This window comes from Carcharodon carcharias, chromosome 1 (genome assembly GCF_017639515.1).
Source record: "Carcharodon carcharias isolate sCarCar2 chromosome 1, sCarCar2.pri, whole genome shotgun sequence".
Lineage (NCBI taxonomy): Eukaryota > Metazoa > Chordata > Chondrichthyes > Lamniformes > Lamnidae > Carcharodon > Carcharodon carcharias.
In genome coordinates, this window is record NC_054467.1 from 234,899,034 (window position 1) to 234,918,307 (window position 19,274).

Sequence of the window (19,274 nt, forward strand, 5' to 3'; positions counted from 1 at the left end):
GGTGAAGTGGAGATTGGATGGATGGGCTCAGTGTAACGAGGGGTCTGAACAGAATTGGTAGAGAGAAACAGTTCCTGTTGGTGGTAGGAACGAGAACCAGAGGATACCAATTGGAAAAAGCAGCAAAAATAATGAGGGAAAACTTCTTTACGCTGTGGGTGGTAAGGATCTGGAAGGCACTGCCTGAGAGCATGGTGGAAGCAGATCAATCAAGGCCTTGAAAAGGGAATTGGATAATTACCTGAAGAGAAAAACTTTGCAGGGCTTCAAAGTGGGACTATGAGAGTTGCTCTTGCAGGGAGCCAACATGACACAGTGGGCTGAAAGACCTCGTCTTTGTGCTGTAACCCTTCTATGATTAAACTCAATTAGTAATTGCAGCCTCTACTAAATGCTATATTGTGTTATACTTTGCTGTTTCGTTATAACCAGTTAACATCTTCATTTTCAATTAAAAAACTAAAAAGGAAGCAATAAAAATGTTGAACTAATATTGCAGTTGGAGACCGAGACAGCAGCAGTTATGACACTGATTAATGATTTATTTTAAGACTTGGTTAATGTCCCAATAGTGAGTATATGGGAAGCACAGCTACTGAACTGACTGTATTTAGCTGGACAGCTCTTCATTTATAGTCCTATTAAAATCCTGTTAAAAATCTGTCAAATACAGTTAAGAATATGAAGCAGAAACTTGCATTCAATTCCACAAATGTGAAGCCGACTTTACAACAAAACTTGCACTGTGTCAATAATTTAATAAAAAGCCAACTTTAATTTTAATGTGATTCTCGATGACCAGTGAAATTTAGTTCAACGTTCCTGGGCGCACACAGTAATGCAGTTCTTGCTTCTTCGCTCAACAGACAGTGAAAACTCCTCTGCTTTGCTCAAACCAGGTTCTGTCATTTGTGTTTAACTCCCATGAGACCTCATTCCATCTGTTCTTCCTGCTTACGGAAAAGGTGGAAATTTGGCTCCTCTGTTGTACTGCAATTGGCAAGTAGCTCAAAGCAACATCAAGTTGTATTCACTGGCTCATCACTTGTTGCTGTAAAGAGGTCTGTGGTACACACTCCCTTCTCTTTATTTGCCTCTTTGGATCCTGTATTTTACAGAATATATAAAAATATACACAACATAATACCCCATTCTTGTCCACTTCCAATAGCACTCTTTAATCAGACGAGAAATCAGAAAGAAGTAATCATTTAAGAGGTTGCTTCAGATCAAAAAGGCCGGTGCCGCCACGGATGACTTTCCCCACCACCAAGCAGGCTGATGGAGACTTCAATTCATCATGAGCACCTAAAGGAAAAGAAATTAGAATTAAGGAATCAATGTTGAAAGAATGAGTGCTGAGCACCATAGATTTTCCTGAATCTCCTGGGACATGACCACTGGAATGCCATAATGTTCTTCACAAATCACTTTTAAAAAGAAAAAGCCCCATTCCTTTCAGTCTCATTCTTATACACTGTATCCTCTCCAGGCTGCTTAACCTGGGCAAGCCACTATGCTTCTCAGACACTGACAGAGAACGCGTGAGTGAGTGAGAGTGCGTGAGGGAGTGGGGGGGTGAGTGGTGGTGGCGGCGGGGGGAGTGAGTGAGTGAGTGAGAAGGTTAAAATGGCATCACATTGGGAAATAGTTTTGGAAGTGCTGGTGTAGAGGGCACAAATTAGGTGAGAACTTGATAACTGCAAGTGTCTTCAAATATATACTGTGATGACCATGTGCTTTAGGGGAAAAACCCTATATTTTATGTGGCGATGGGGGTCCAGTTAAGAACTAGGGTCTGATTCCTGGTTTAAAAAAAAGTGTTCCGGAAATGATCGTGTGACCAGTTTGCCTGGAGGATTAACATTAGGGAAAAAAGGGTCAACAAGTTGGAATAGAGGTAGGTAGGTTCCCGGGGTGGCTCTCCGTTCAAGCAGTTTAGTTTGAGAGCTTAGAACAAGCTGGAGTGAAAGAAACATCTCTTTCAGCAGAATTTGGTTGATATTCTGGATGTTAAGAGTTAAAACTCTTGTTAAGTGACACTAGCAAACCTCACAGCCAGGATATTGATGCCCCTCCAGTTTAGATGCAACCCGTCCTTCTTGCACAGGTCCCACCTGCCCCGGAAGAGATCCCAATGATCCAGATATCGGAAACCCTCCCTCCTACACCATCTGTTCAGCCACGTGTTTAGCTACACTATCTTCCTATTTCTAGCCTCACTGGCACGTGACACAGGGAGTAATCCTGAGATAACAACCCTAGAGGACCTGTTTTTTAACTTTCTGCCTAACATTTATTTCTTAAATAGCGGAACCACATTAGCTGTTCTCCAGTCCTTTGGCACCTCCCCCGTGGCCAGAGAGCTATTAAAAATTTGGGTCAGAGCCCCTGCAATCTCCTCCCTTGCCTCTCTCAGCAGTCTGGGACACAAATCCCACTTTTAAGCCTGCCAACACCTCCAATACCTTGTCACTCTCGATATCAATTTGCTCAAGAACCTCGCAGTCTGTCTCCCCAAGCTCGATACCTTCAATCTCATTCTCTTGAGTGAAGAAGGATGTGAGATATTTGTTCAACACACTACCAATGTCCTCTGGCTCCACCCATAGATTGCCCCCTTGGTCCCTACTCTTTCCCTGGTTATCCTCTTCCCATTGACATACTTATGGAATATTTTGGGGTTTTTCCTACTTTTACCAGCCAGAGCTTTCTCATATCCTCTCTTTGCTCTCCTAATTGCTTTCTTAAGCTCCACCCTGCAATTTCTGTACTCCATTAATGCCTCCGTTGATTTGCTCCTCTTGAACCCGCTAAAAGCCTCTCTTTTCCTTCTCATCGTATTCTGAATATCTCTAGTCATCCATGGTTCTCTGGGCTTGTTACTCCTTCCTATCACCCTAGAAGGAACACGTTGAGCCTGTTTTCTTTTTGAACACCCCCCACTGCTCTTCTGTAGATTTCCCCACAAGTAGCTGTTCCCAATCTACTTTGGCCAGATCCTGCCTTATTTTACTAAAATCTGCTCTCCCTCAATCCAAAACATTTTTTTGCAACTTGTCGATTTCTTTGTCCATAACAAGCTTAAATTGTACCATGTTGCATTCGCTATCATTAAAATGCTTCCCCACCACCTCCTCAGCCACATGTCTAGCTTCATTCCTCAGAATTAGGTCCAGCACTGCGCCATCCCTTGTTGGACACTCTACATATTGACCTAAAAAGTTCTCCTGTACACATTTCAAGAAATCCACTCCATCCAAGCCCTTAACACTATGTCTATCTCAATTAATGTTGGGAAAGTTGAAATCACCTAATATAACTATCCTATTGTTGTTGTTTTACACACCTCCACAAATTGTGCACATATTTGCTCCTCAATTTCCCACGGACTATCTGGGGTCTATAATAAACACCTAACAATGTGGTTGCCCTTTTTTTATTCCTAAATTCTACCCACAAAGCTTCATTTGCTGACACCTCCAAGTTATCATCTCTCCTTACTGCAGTAACTGACTCCTTAACTAATAATGCAATGCCTCCTCCTCTTTTACCCCCTCCCGTCACACCTGAAGCTTCTATATCCCTGAATGTTGAGTTGCCAATCTTGCCCCTCCCTCAACCATGTCTCAGTGATGGCTACTATATCACAATTCCACATGTCACTCGTCACCCTTAACTCATCCGTTTTACCTGTAATACTCCTGGCATTAAAGTAGAGGCCATTCAGCCTTGCCTTACTCTCTTGAAACTTAATGCAGCTGTACTCCCTCTGACTTGATTGTTTAACTGTATTATGATGTGTCCCTATCCTGCTAACATTCTGTGTCTCCTCCCCCTGCCAAATTAGTTTAAACTCCTCCCAACAGCACTAGCATTAGAGAAGGGAAAAATAAAAACTGCTCAGGGTTTCCTGCTCCTGATGGTTAACCAGTGAACCCTGTTGAAAAGTACACATGCATTTATCACTGGAGACAGAACTGCGTTTGGTTGTTATGTATTTGCAGTCCAATAGCTGAACAGCCACAAGTCATGCAAGGTTTTAAGGGCTGGCATCCAGCATCCACCGAATTATTAGTGCATGGATTTTTGCTGGGTAAATCGGCAATGTGCATAATATCTGAACAACTAAATGAATATACTGGAAGAACTAAACAAGGTGGAATAAATGGCAACCTGGTATCCCAAACAAGACTTGAAAAGCTGACATAAATTTAATAGCGATTGAGTGAAGTCAAGCTTAGATTTTGAAATCTTGAAAACTACAATTGGAAGGTAAGGTTCAGGGAGGTAAGAAGTTTCATCATTCCAAATGGTCAGATAAGTGAGCTGGCGCAGACATGGCAATGAGTCCTGATTTTAACACAGAAAGGGTACAAGAAGGAAAACTATGCAGAATGGTTTTCTTTGCAACTTAAGAGGGGCAATGACTACAGAAAAAAAATCAATAAAATATAGGAATACAAGTAATAATGAGATAAAAACAAAAAACTGCGGATGCTGGAAATCCAAAACAAAAACAGAATTACCTGGAAAAACTCAGCAGGTCTGGCAGCATCGGCGGAGAAAAAAAGAGTTGACGTTTCGAGTCCTCATGACCCTTCAACAGAACTGAGTGAATCTTAGGAAAGGGGTGAAATATATGCTGGTTTAAGGTTTGGGGGGGGTGCGTGGCTGTAGGGACAAACAAGCAGTGATAGGAGCAGATAATCAAAAGATGTCACAGACAAAAGAACAAAAGAACACAGACGTTGAAGGTGGTGATATTATCTAAACGAATGTGCTAATTAAGAATGGATGGTAGGGCACTCAAGGTACAGCTCTAGTGGGGGTGGGGTGGAAAGGCTAGCAGGGCATAAAAGATTTAAAAATAATGGAAATAGGTGGGAAAAGAAAAATCTATATAAATTATTGGAAAAAACAAAAGGAAGGGGGAAGAAACAGAAAGGGGGTGGGGATGGAGGAGGGAGTTCAAGATCTAAAGTTGTTGAATTCAATATTCAGTCCGGAAGGCTGTAAAGTGCCTAGTCGGAAGATGAGGTGCTGTTCCTCCAGTTTGCGTTGAGCTTCACTGGAACAATGCAGCAAGCCAAGGGCAGACATGCGGGCAAGAGAGCAGGATGGAGTGTTAAAATGGCAAGCGACAGGGAGGTCTGATAATGCTTGCAGACAGACCGAAGGTGTTCTGCAAAGCGGTCACCCAGTCTGCATTTGGTCTCTCCAATGTAGAGGAGACCACATTGGGAGCAACGAATGCAGTAGACTAAGTTGGGAGAAATGCAAGTGAAATGCTGCTTCACTTGAAAGGAGTGTTTGGGTCCTTGGACGGTGAGGAGAGAGGAAGTGAAGGGGCAGGTGTTGCATCTTTTGCGTGGGCATGGGGAGGTGCCATAGGTGGTAGTTGAGGAGTAGGGGGTGATGGAGCAGTGGACCAGGGTGTCCCGGAGGGAACGATCCCTACGGAATGTGGCCGGTGGGGTGAAGGGAAGATGTGTGTGGTGATGGCATCATGCTGGAGTTGGTGGAGATGGCGGAAGTGATCCTTTGAATGCGGAGGCTGGTGGGGTGATAAGTGAGGACAAGGGGAACTCTATCATGTTTCTGGGAGGGAGGAGAAGGCGTGAGGGCGGATGCTCGGGAGATGGGCCGGACATGGTTGAGGGCCCTGTCAACGACTGTGGGTGGAAAACCTCGGTTAAGGAAGGAGGAGGACATGTCAGAGGAACTGTTTTTGAAGGTAGCATCATCAGAACAGATGAAACAGAGGCGAAGGAACTGAGAGAATGGAATGGAGTCCTCACAGGAAGCGGGGTGTGAGGAGCTGTAGTTGAGGTAACTGTGGGTGTCGGTAATGGATACTGGTGAACAGTCTATCACCAGAGATTGAGACAGAGAGATCAAGGAAGGGAAGGGAAGTGTCAGAGATGGACCACGTGAAAATGATGGAGGGGTGGCGATTGGAAGCAAAATTAATAAATTTTTCCAAGTCCTGACGAGAGCATGAAGCAGCACCGAAGTAATCATCGATGTACCGGAGAAAGAGTTGTGGAAGGGGGCCGGAGTAGGACTGGAACAAGGAATGTTCCACATACCCCAAATAAGGAGACATGTGTGGGGTGGAGACACAATGTTGGAAATGGATTAACCAGTAGACTAGAGCGACTGCAATATAACAAGAAAAGTAAGGGAAAAAACACAGGAACCAGGTATCATGCAAAAATATAAAAAATAGGAGCAGGAATAGGCCATTTATCCTCTTGCGCTTACTCCACCGTTTGAAAAGGTCATGGCTGTTCCGATTGTGACCTTAACTCCACTTTCTTATTTGACACCCCCCCATAATTCTCAACTTCCTTATAGATCAAAAATCTCTCTAACTTAGCCTTAAATATTCTCAATACCCCAGCCTCTACTGCTCTCTTGGGTAGAGAATTACAAAGATTAATGACTCGTTAAGAGAAGAAATGCTTCCACATCTCAGTCTTAAATGGGAGACCTCTGATTGTGAAACTACGCTCCTTAGTTCTAGATTCCCCCACAAGGGGGAACATCCCCTCAGCATTTACCCTGTAAAGCTCCCTCGGAATCTCATGTTTCAACAAGATCACCTCTCATTCTTCTAAACCCCAATGAGTATTGGGTCAATTGTTCCTCAAAAGACAATCATTTCATCACTTGGTTGCAAAAAGTTTAGCAAAAATTCTGTAATAAAATTCATTCTTTCATCTGAGGCATGATTTTAGTGAAGTTCTTAATCCAGGGGACCATCAATAATTTAAAAATAGAGAAAGTGGGGTAAAACAAAAGATGATAGCTCCTGTTTCACCATGGTAAGTGGAAAATTTTGGTAAACTAAAAAAGGTGAAGGTGAGAGTATAAGGTTGAATGAAATGCTGGAATTAAGTGTTGCAATTGCATTGCTGCAAATATCCAGTCTTGAGATTCTCTTTCCATTTTGAAACAATATAAAAGGGTGTAGTCAGATGCAACAGTAACAGGGATAGCATAGCTGTCTAACAGGTTTGATCCTGTTGGTCACTATGAGCAACAGATGAAAACACATGGTAACACATGGGTAAATCAAATTTCCAATACCCTTAACTTATGTTCCAACAAAAGTAGTTCATCAAGTGATTAATTCTGTATTTAAACCACTTATATGGAAATACAGATACAGTACCTCAAATCCGGCAACCTGAAAACCAGCAGATTCCAAAAGCAGGATATATTTTCCCCCGTGCTCCAAGTGGCTCAGCAAACCTTGACCCCACCTGACCCAGCTGCTGCATCGGCACCGTAGCATGCCGAGGACCTTCGTGTGCCTGATGCTTCCCGCGCTCCCAGTGGCTTAGCAAAGCTTGACCCCAGCCGTCGGGAAGTAGGGGAGGCATGAAAGAGATATTAAATCCAACACGTGTGAAGTGAATTAATGTGAGCAGCGACATGGCCATTAACCTAAGGTGCTGTGCAATTGGGTCATTTGGTTTTCCTGTGTTCTCTATTGACTGAATTAAAGGGTTCTGATTTTTTTCCCCCAAACCTGGCAAGTTCCAAAATCTCGCACAGCCTCTGTCCCAAGGTTGCCGGGTTTGAGGTATACTACCTGTAACAAGAGTACATGCATAAAATTGGTTTTTCAAAAGGCATTTGATAAGCTACCAAATCGCAGGATAGTTGAGGCTCATAACAAGAAAGTGAATGTGACAGTATGGATAGCAAGTTGATAATGATCAGATAGAATTCAAAGCAGAGTTCTATTAAACTTGCACAAAATTTCAGTTACTTCACAAACAAGAGTACAGTGCACACTTTTGGTTTCCAATACTTCAAAACAGATATGGAAACACTGAGGAAATTGCAAAGATGATTTACCACGTTGATACTAAAATTTAGGAGGTTTATCTATCAGGAAGCATTAAACAGACTGGGGCCCTTTTCTCTAGAAAAGAACAGACTGGAAGATGACCTGATAGAGGTCTCCAACATTATGAAGAGATTCAAGAGGACAGCAAAAGAGAAAATGTTTCCGCATTACCATTGCCGAGTTCTCCGCTATTAAATTCTAATGGTTGGGATTAACCAGAAACATGGCTACAAGAGCATGACAGAGGCTGGGAATTCTGCAGCGAGTAACTCAACTACTGACACCACCAAAACTTGTCCACCATCTATAAGCACAAGTCAGCAACATGATGGAATGCATCACGCTTGTCTGGATTAGAATGGCTCCAGCAACATTCAAGAAGCTTGATGCCATCCAAGATAAAACAGCTGCTTGATTGGCACCCCATCCACACCTTAAACATTCACTCCCTCCACCATTGGCGCACAGTGGCAACAGTGTGTACCATCTACAAAGTGCATTGCAGCAACTCACCAAGCCTCTTTCAACAGCACCTTCCAAATACGCAACCTCTACCACCCACAAGGACAAGGGCAGCAGACGCAAGGGAACACCACCGCCTACAAGCTCTCCTCCATCCTGACTTGAAACTATATTGCTACTTTCCCTTTTATCCCATGGGCTATAACTTATCTTACAACCTGTTGTGTGGCACTGTATCAAGTGCCTTTTGGAAACCCATGTATACCATATCAACAGCATTGCCCTCATCAACCCTCTCCGTCACCTCTTCAAAAAAACTTAAGCAAGTTAGTTTTAAGAAATCTATGCTGGCTTTCCATAATTAACCCACATTTCTCCATGTGACTATTCATTTTGTCCCTAATTATTTTTCTAGAAGTTACCCTACCACCAAAGTTAAATTGACAGGCTGATAGTTGCAAGGCTCATCTTTACACCCTTTTCTGAACAAGGGTGTAATGTTTGCAATTCTCTAGTCCAGGTATTTCTGACAGATACAATAAAAAGAAAAAAAACCTTGCATTTATATAATGCCTTTCACAGCCTGAGGATGTCCCAAAATGTTTTACAGCCAATTAGGTACATTTTTTTTGAAGTGGCAGCACTGTGTAATGTAGGAAAACGTGACAGCAATTTGCCCACAGCAAGATCTCACAACAGCAATGTGATAATGACCAGACAATGATGTTTGATTGAAGGGTAAATATTGCCCAGGAAACCTGGTTGTCTCCAAAACAGTGCCATGGGATCTTTTACATTCACCTGAGATAACAAACGTGGCCTCTGTTCTTTAACATTTTATCTGAAAGACAGCACGCTGGCCCATGCAGCCCTTGTTCGGTAGTACTCTGGAATGTCAGCCTGGATTTTGTGCTCCTCCCTGGTGTGGGACTTGAACATACAAAGTTTTGACTCAGAGACAAGAGTGCTCCAAACTGAGCCATGGCTGTTTCAATTGGCACTTTACAGGTTCAGTCTTTCATTTTGCCAATCGGTTACTGTGCTGCTGCAGGACAATTAACCCAGCCTCCACAAAGGATGGTGAAATACAGACCATGACCCAGGCATTGCCGTACCCATTAAATGTAGAAAGAAAGAGACAAAGCAAAATTAACATGCATTAGGCAGATGTGAAGGAAAACCAGTTTCCATTACAGTGTAGGCTTGGCAGCAGCACACTACTGGAAGCTGAAAAGACAACTGATCATTTTTACATTGCTGTTTGTGCGATCTTGTGTACAACTTGCTCCACGTTTCAAAATAGGACTTAATTGTCTGCAAAACATTTTGGTTCGCCCTTGGGTTGTGAAAGGTGCTGTACAAATGCAAGTTCTTACTTTTTCTCGGTCAGCCTTGTATCGGCTTTGGCCCAGTTGGTAACTCACTTGACGAGTCAGAAGCTTACAGGTTCCAGGCCCATTCCAGAGGGAGCCTTTACACTGATGGATGTGACTCTCTCAAGTGACGTTAAAAACTATGGCGTCATTTAAAAAATTGCAGTGTATTTTCTCCATATTTTCTAAGTCAATACTTATCTCCTCAAAGTCACTTAAGAACAGAACACCTGGTGAATTATGTCATTCCTGTTTGCCAGAGTTTTCTGTGAGCATATTGGCTGCTGCATTTTCGACATTATAACAATGGCTACACTTCAAAATTACAACTTCATTGGCTGCAAAGACTTTGGGATCTGAGGGTGTGAAAAGTGCGACATGAATGCAAGCTTTTGCTGTCTCAAAAATGACGTCCATTAAACAAACAAAGCATGAAAATACAGAGAGCATGTGTGAATGGAGACACAAGCAAAATACATACACACGGCAATGGAGCTAATGAAGTCAAGGCTGCAGAATTCTTTCATGTCAGAAGGTTATGGGTTCAAGTCCCAATCTGGATACTTGAACACAAAGTTTAGGCTGACATTCCAGTCCAGTATTGAGGAAGTATGCACTGTCGGAGATGCCAAGGTTTGGATGGGATTTAAACTGAAGTCATAAGGTAACTTCACCCATGAGTCCAGTCTGTGACGACCTGAATTTCCTGAGGTTATGCTAATAGACCGGCTTCATGTAATTAGGCCTTCAGACAACATCTCAAACCATAATAGGTAAACTTAATGAATCTTCTAAATCCCAAAAGAGTCGATTCCTGCCTGTAAACACATCTTAGTTTCAGGTAGCAGACTTTCACAATTTAATAACTTCAGGGATTAATTTAGGCTGACAGTACTGGTGCAGTACTGAGGGAAATGACAGCTTTTAGGCTGAACTAACACCCTGCTTAGATTGCATGAATGGTATTACTCTGAAAAGCAGGGTAGTTCTCCAGCTGTAACGGCACACATTCCTCCCTCAGACATCATCTAAATGAGACACATTGTTCTTTCAGCTTGTTTGTTGTTTGTGATATCTTACTGTTTGCAATTAAGCCCCAGTATTTTTGTCTGTATAACAATAATGACTGTTGAAAAGTAATCTACTGGATATAACTTTGAGATTTCACAGAATCACAGAACCATACAGTGCAGAAGAGGCCCTACAAGTCTGCAACGACACGTGAGAAACACCTGACCTACCTACCTCATCCCATTTACCAGCATTTGGCCCATAGCCTTGAATATTATGACTTGCCAAGTGCTCACGCAGTACTTTTTAAAGGATGTGAGGCAACCTGCCGCCACCACTCTCCCAGGCAGTGCATTCCAGACCGTCACCACCCTCTGGGTAAAATAGTTTTTCCTCACATCCCCCCTAAACCTCCTGCCCCTCATCTTGAACTTATGTCCCCTCGTGACTGACCCTTCAACTTAGGGGAACAGCTGCTCCCTTTCCACCCTGTCCATGCCCCTCAGAATCTTGTACACCTTGATCAGGTCGCCCCTCAGTCTTCTCCAACGAAAACAATCCAAGTCTATCCAATCTCTCTTCATAACTTAAATGTTTCATCCCAGGCAACATCCTGGTGAATCTCCTCTGCACCCAGTGCAATCATATCCTTCCTAATGTGGCAACCAGAACTGCACACAGTACCCCAGTTGTGGCCTCACCAAGGTTCTATACAACTCCAACATGACCTCCCTACTTTTGTAATCTATGCCTCGATTGATAAAGGCAAGTGTCCCATATGCCTTTTTCACCACCCCATTAACATGTCCCCCCACCTTCAGAAATCTATGGACAACGTGCCAAGGTCCCTTTGTTCCTCAAAACATCCTAGTGTCATGCCGTTCATTGAATACTTCCTTGTCAAATTACTCCTTCCAAAGTGTATCACCTCACACTTTTCAGGGTTAAATTCCAGGAAATGTCCCGAGGAAATGTAAGATATTTATCAATGCAAATTCCACCTTCCATGCAAATTGTAGCAGAACAATTAATTGTGAAACGCCACACAATGTTCATACTAAAAAATCACCTCCAAGTGAATCAGTTTCTGGGGTGGGTGGGTACATGCAGGACAGTGGAGGTAACAGTGCACATGGGGCACTTTCTGCCATGGCTCATCACTCAATAAGGAATTAAAACTCTCCTTCAGCCCAACAATCCTGTTAAGGAGCATGAAATAATCTCAGAAACTTTAATTTATTAAGAAGTCAAGGTGAAGGGCAAAGGTTCACAGTGCAGGACTCTGCCAATGACAGACAAAACTCATGCCAACTTTGTTTTCATAGTTTGATCGCTGAACAATTCTTGAAATTACTACCCTGTAATAACTTTTAGACACGTATTTATGTAATAAAAACTCAGTGGTGTTATGCCATCTACAGTGTTTATTTTTAAATTAACATCAGATTTCTTTACATTTAAAAAGAAACACGGATTCACATTTATCATAGAATCATAGAATGGTTACTACACAAAGGCAGCCATTTGGTCTCTCATGTCCATGCTGGCTCTCTGAATGAACAATTCACCTACAGCCGCTCCCTGCCTTCTCCCCGTAGCCCTGTATATTCCTTTTCACATAATAAACCAAATCACTCTTGAATCACTCAGTTGAACCTGCCTTCGCTACATTGTCAAGCAGTGCATTCTACATCCTAACGACTCGCTGTGTGAAAAAGATTTTCCAAATGTCGCCATTGCTTCTTTTGCCCATTACCTTAAATCTGTGTCCTCTGGTTCTTGATCCTTCCATCTATGGAAACATTTTTCCTCATATGCTCTGTCCAGACCCCTCATGATTTTGAACACCTCTATCAGATCTCCTCTCAACCTTCTCTTCTCCATGGAGAACAGTCCCAACTTCTCCAATCTCAGTAACAGAAGTTCCTCATTCCTGGAATCATTCTTGTGAATCTTTCCTGCACTCCTTCAATGATTTATGCACATTTACACCCAGATCCCTCTGCTCCTGCACCCACTTTAGAATTGTACCTTTTATTTTATACCAGCTCACTGCATTCTTCCTACCAAAATAAATCACTTTACACCTCTCTGCATTGAATTTCATCTGCCACTTGTGTGCACATTCCACCAAACTATCAACTTCCTTTTAGAGTTCTACACTATCCTCCTCACAGTTCACAATACTTCCAAATTTTGTATTACCTGCAAGTATTGAAATTGCGCCCTTTACACTAAGGTCTAGGTCATTAATATATCAGGAAGACCTGGGATTCTAACACCAATCTCTGAGGAGCACCACTGCAAATCTTCCACCAATTCAAAAAACGACTGTTGACCACTACTGTCTGTTTCCAGTCACTGAGCCAATTTTGCATCCATGTTACTATCCCTTTTAATCCACGAGCTCTAACTTTGCTCACAGGTCTGCGGTGTTGCACTTTATAAAATGCCTTTTGAATGTCCACATACATCACATCAACAGCATTATCCTGATCAACCTTCTCCATGTGTAGTCTTTTTCTATTTATATCGCTAAAGACAACTTTTGGATTCCCTTGTATGTTAGCTGCCAGTCTCTTCTCACACTTGCTGTTTGTTTCCTTTTTTGAATTCATCTTGGGATGTGAGCATCACCGGCTAGGCCAGCATTTATTGCCTATTTCTAACTGCTCTTGAGAAGATGGTGGTCAGCTGCCTTCTTGAACCACTGCAGTCCATGTGGTGTAAGTGTTCACACAGCGTTGTTAGGGATGGAGTTCCAGGATTTTGGCCCAGCGTCAGTGAAGGAACGGTAGTATATTTCCAAGTCAGGATTGTGAGTGGCTTGGAGGGGAACTTCCAGGTGGTGATGTTTCCATGTGCCTGCTGCCCTTGTCCTTCTAGGTGGTAGTGGCCGTGGATTTAGAAGGTACTGTCTAAGGAGCTTTGGTGAGTCCATGCAGTGCATCTTGTAGATGGTACGCACTGTTCATTGGTGGTGGAGCGAGTGAATATTTGTGGATGGGGTGCTAATCAAGCGGGTTGCTTTGTCCTAGATGGTGTCAAGCTTCTTGAATGTTGTTGGAGCTGCACTCATCCTTGAGAGCGTCCGTCAGCAGTGCTTGCGTCGAATCCTGAGATCAAATGGGAGGATCGCCGGACTAACGCGAGCATCCTCCATGAAGCTGCGTCTACCAGCATTGAAGCCCTGCTCCTGCCGAGCCAACTCTGATGGACGGGCGATTGCGTCCGGATGCCTGAAAACCACTTTGCCTGGCAGGTTCACTTCTCACAGCTCTCCGTTGGCCAATGCTCAAAGGGCAGCCAAAGGAAAAAGTATGAGGATACACTCAAGGTTGCCCTAAACACAGAGGACTTAACACCACTGATTGGGAGGAGAATGTTGCCAGTCGCTTGGCATGGCACCACTTCGTCCAACAAGGTGCAAGCCACTTTGAGGCTCAGCGACTTGACAGCAAGTCTCGACAGCAAGACTTGACAGTGGCGGCAGAGGAAGAAGGAGGAAGCCAACTCGGGGCTGCAACAATGTGCGGAAGAACATGTGGATCCAGAATTGGGCTCCTCAATCATCTGAATTCTCACCAAGCCTGATGGACGTCATCCTCGATTCCAAGGGGCTGCCAACGACTCATCCAGGCAAGTGGACAGTATTCCATCACAGTCCTACTGATGCCTTGTAGATGGTGACAGGCTTTGGGGAGATAGGAGGTGAGTTACTTGCTGCAGGATTCCTAGTCCTCTCTAATTTGCTTTTTCAGTTCCCCTCTGAACCTTCTACATTCAGCCTGGTTCTTGGTTGTATTCTTCAGCTGGCATCTGTTGATATCACACATTTTTTTCTTCAGCTTAATCTCTTTCTCTTTCATCATTCAGGGACCTCTGGATTTGTTTGCCCTGCTTTTCCTTTCATGGGAATATACATTGACTGCCCGAACCCTACCTTCTTTACAGATAGCCCAATATTCAGTACAGTCTTGTGTTTGATTCCAATTTATCTTGCCTGGATTCATTTTTACCCCAATTGAAGATGACTTTGCCCCAGTTAATTATTTTTACTCTGGATTATTCCTTGTCCTTTTCCATAGGCAGCCCAAATCTTATGATACAATGATCATTGTCCCCTAAATGTTCTACTGTTACTTGATCCATCTGGCACACCTCATTCCCAAAAAACACATCTAGCAATGCCCCCTTCCTCGTTGGACTGGAAATCCACTGCTGCAGAAAAACTTTCTGATCACACTCTAGGAACGCTTGCCCCTCTCTGCTCTTTTCACTAGTACTATCCCAATTAGCTCAGATAATTAAAGTCCCCGATTATAAATGCTCTATAATTCTTGCACCACTGTAATTTCCTTGCAAATTTGTTCCCACTAGTTGGTGGCCAATTGACTACACTGAGCAATGTAATTGCACTTTTTTTGTCCCTTAACCTATTTGGCTAGAGCTATGTTCTCCTCTCTCTCCAGCACTGCAATGTTCACCTTAATATCGCCACACCTCACCTTTTCCTTCCATAATTCTTTTCCTGGGCACCTTGCAGTCAAGGCCAATGGATTCAAAGCACCTTACAGCCAATGCAGTATTTTCTGAAGTGCAGTCAACGTTGTAAAGGTAAGAAATGAGGCAGCCAATTTGCACTCAGCCAACCCCCCCAATGTGTTAATGACAAGATAATCAGGGGTTTTTGTGATATTGATTGAGGGATAAATAGTAGCCAGCACACTGGGGATAACTGTGCTACTCTTCTGCGAAATAGTGCCATGGGATCTTTCATATCCACCCAAGCTGGCTGATGGAGCCTCAGTTTAATGTCCCATCCGAAATCCAGCATCTCTGACAGTGCAAAGCCTCCTTAGTACTGCACTGGCGTGTTAGCCTTGATTTTTGTGCTCAACACCTGGAGTGGGTCTGAACCTAGAACTTTCTGATTCAGAGGCAAGTGTGCTACCAACTGAGCCATGGCTTACACACAACTTAATTTCTACTCATACAACATGATTAAACATCATGAAATGATGACAAAACAAAAACAAAAATATCTGGAGAAACTCAGCAGGTCTGGCAGCATCTGTGGAGAGGAACACAGCTAACGTTTCGAATCCGAATGAACCTTCAACAGAACTAAGTAAAAATAGAAAAGAGGTGAAATATAAGTTAGTGGGGGTGGGTGGGGTGGGGGGGCGTATGGGACAACAAGAGCTGGATAGAGGGCCAGTGATAGGTGGAGATAACCAAAAGATGTCACAGACAAAAGGACAAAGAGGTGTTGAAGGTGGTGATAATGCTCCTCTCTGCAGATGCTGCCAGACCTGCTGAGTTTTTCCAGGTACTTTTGTTTTTGTTTTGGATTTCCAGCATCCGCAGTGTTTTGCTTTTATCTTAGTTTCAAATGATGACTGCTTGTTCTAGAAAAGGAACAAACCTATATTTATATACCATTTATATATTGTACATTCCTAAGTACTTCACAGTGTGGAAGAATAAAATACATGTATAATGAAATTACTACAGAGTGTTCTTGAGCAGTCACGCAACCAGCACTGCGTGGATTACAATGAAAGATGAGCCTAAGTATCGCCAAAGGGCCAACGCTCTTGCAGTGCAAGTAACCTCCATTTGCCTCGACCCCTACCTTTATTTCGGGGAAGCGGGCCTAGGTGTCCCGGTGCACTTGACCACGGAACAACAGCCCCTGTTCCGTATAGATCTTGACTCTGAGCCCAACTTAACCCTTGCCAATCGGCCCCCCTTCCATGCCAAACAAATAGGTCCCATGCTTAAGCGGTTACAGTCAGCTCCTACCTCTGAATGCATTGGATCTTTCGAGTAGTTTGGACCTGCTGAGGGTAGAATATACCTCCCGGGGATTTCCTGTCAATTAATTGACCCTCTTGCTGAATTTCAGTGGCAACAGCCACCTGAGCAGCCCGACACTATTGGCCCTTTAGCGTTGGACATAGTCAATGGCGATTTGTGGGCCCTGCACAGGACTCACGTAGGCCGAGTGCTTACCGCCCCAGACCACTGTGTCATACTACGAAAGGATGTTGTGCTGCCTTGCGTTTGACAGTACCGACTGACCCCTGAAGCCGAGGTGGACATTGCCACAGTCATAGATTCCCTGCTCCAACAAGGGGTTCTTAAGCCTACTGTCGGTCCCTGCAACACACCAATACTGCCTATACCCAAGGTCGGATAGCCAAACAAATGGCGCTTTGTGCAGGACTTAAGGGCTGTAAACAACATTGTCATTCCCAAAGCCCCGGTGGTGCCGGATGTAAATGTGATCCTTTCCTCTATCCGTCTGATGCCGCGGTCTACACTGTGGTTGATTTGTACTCTGCATTCTTCTCTATCCCCCTTCATCCCGATAGCCGGTATTTGTTTGCTTTTACATATAAGGGACGACAGTATACCTGGATGCGGCTTCCCCAAGGCTACACAGCCATATATGCAGCCGCTGTGAAACATGACCTGGACAAATGCTGTCTGAATGGAAACTCTACATTAATACAGTATGCTGATGACCTTTTAGTGGCCTCAACTACCCTGGTGGACTGTGTAGAGGACTCAATGACTTTACTCCAATTCTTAGCTACAAGAGGCCTTGGGTATCGAGGTCTAAACTACAGTTCTGCCAGTCGCAAGTCCGGTACCTGGGATTCAACTTGAAGGCCGGAACTCGGCAAATAGGACCTGATCGAGTACAGGCTATCCTACGAATAACCACTCCTAAGACAAAGAAGGAGGTCCTTTCTTTTTTAGGTTGGCTATTGTCGACAATGGATACCCGATTATCGCCTGCATGATGCCGTCCTCCGTGCTGCTACTCTAAAAGAAGCACCCGCACTCGTTCAATGGACACAGGAACAGGAGTCGGCATTCCGAGCCCTCAAGACAGCTGTAACAACGGCCCTGGCTTTGGGGCTACCCAACTATGAGCGCCCTTTTCAGTTGCACGTCTGTGAAAAGGAAGGGTTGCCACAGGAGTGCTTACCCAGGACAATGGAGGAGGAAGAAGACCAGTTGCTTACTACTCTACAGCTCTCCCTGCTGTAGTACTGGGAATGCCTGCTTGTCTCCGTGCCGTAGCAGCCACCGCTGCCATAGTCAAGAAGTCTTTGCTCCCCTTGTGAAGTGCGAGTACCCTACGCTGTTCTGCTACTTTTAAACTCCGCCGCTACACAACATTTTACTGCCTCATGACATACGGGATATGAAGTAATTTTGCTATCACACCCCAATTACACTTATCGCCGACCGCCTGCGATTAATCCTGCCATCTTTGAGCCAGAGTCCTCAACTGATGCTGAGCATGACTGTATCACAGTGGTCGAACAATCCACTTCCCCCAGGGTGGATCTGCGGATGGACCCCTGCACGATCCGGATGTTATCTTTTTCACCGACGGCTCTTCTCATCGATGAAGAGACTATATACTCCTTGCCGGTTATGCTATTGTGGATCCGCACCGCAAGGTGGAAGCCTATGCACTACCTCCTGGCACTTCGGCACAGGCAGCAGAACTCTTTGCATCCTGGCTGAGAATCGGGCGGCCAACATTTATACCGATTCCCGCTATGCCTTTGGCGTCGTCCATGATTTCGGCCAAATATGGAAAAATCGGGATTTCATTACATCAGCAGGAAAATTCATCAAACATTCCTAACTTGTCTTAAATCTCCTCACAGCAATTCAGTTGCCCAAGCGCCTGGCAATTGTTAAATGCGAAGCACATACTAATTTGACTGATAAAGTTTCCCAAGGGAATGCCCGAGCGGACAGGTGGCCAAAGATGTAGCTGCTGCACAAATGCCTCTCCTGCAAGCTCTTCGCACCTCAAGTTGCTCTCCCATCCCTGCTTTAGGGTCTTTTGAATTACAGGCAGCGCAACAAAATTCTACCCTACAGGAAAAGCGGACATGGGAGCGGGCTCAATGCAGTTTTAAGGAAGGTTTTTGGTTTCATCCGGATGGGCAGGTGGTCTGTCCCCAAAGTCTGTTTTTGCCCCCGTGCCGCCTAGTGCATGCACAGGCACACATAGGCAAAGGAGGGATACAACATGTGATTAACCAACAATGGGCAAACAGTGACCACAATGTCATTAGTTTTAAGCTAATTATGGATAAGGATAGGTCTGGTCCTCGAGTTGAGATTCTAAATTGGTGAAAGGCCAATTTTGTGGAAATGAGAAAGGATCTAGGAAGAGTGGATTGGGATAAGTTGTTTTCTGACAAGGATGTGTTCAGTAAGTGGAAGACATTCAAAGGCGAAATTTTGAGAGTGCAGAGTTTGCATGTTCCTGTCAGGATTAAAGGCAAAGTTAACAGGCGTAGGGAACCTTGGTTTTCAAGGGATATTGGCGATCTTGTTAAGAAGAAGAGAGTGGTGTATAGCAGGTATAAGCAACAAGGAGCAAATAAGGTACTTGTAGAGTATAGAAAATGTAAGAAAATACTAAAAAAGGAAATCAGGAAGACAAAAAGAAGACATGAGGTTGCTTTGGCAGATAATGTGAAGGTAAACCCGAAGGGTTTCTACAAGTATATTAAGAGTAA

General features: G+C 43.9%; 1 protein-coding gene across 1 annotated transcript in view; it reads right to left on the minus strand.

Moving 5' to 3' along the window:
* Positions 1 to 521: 521 nt before the first annotated feature.
* polr1a (RNA polymerase I subunit A) overlaps positions 522 to 19,274 on the minus strand; it is a 170,458-nt gene continuing 151,705 nt past the window's right edge. Inside the window, exon 34 of the mRNA XM_041192484.1 lies at positions 522 to 1,308. Within this exon, the coding sequence (XP_041048418.1) occupies positions 1,208 to 1,308 (101 nt within the window). The 3' untranslated portion in view covers positions 522 to 1,207. The remainder of the gene's footprint in view (positions 1,309 to 19,274) is intronic.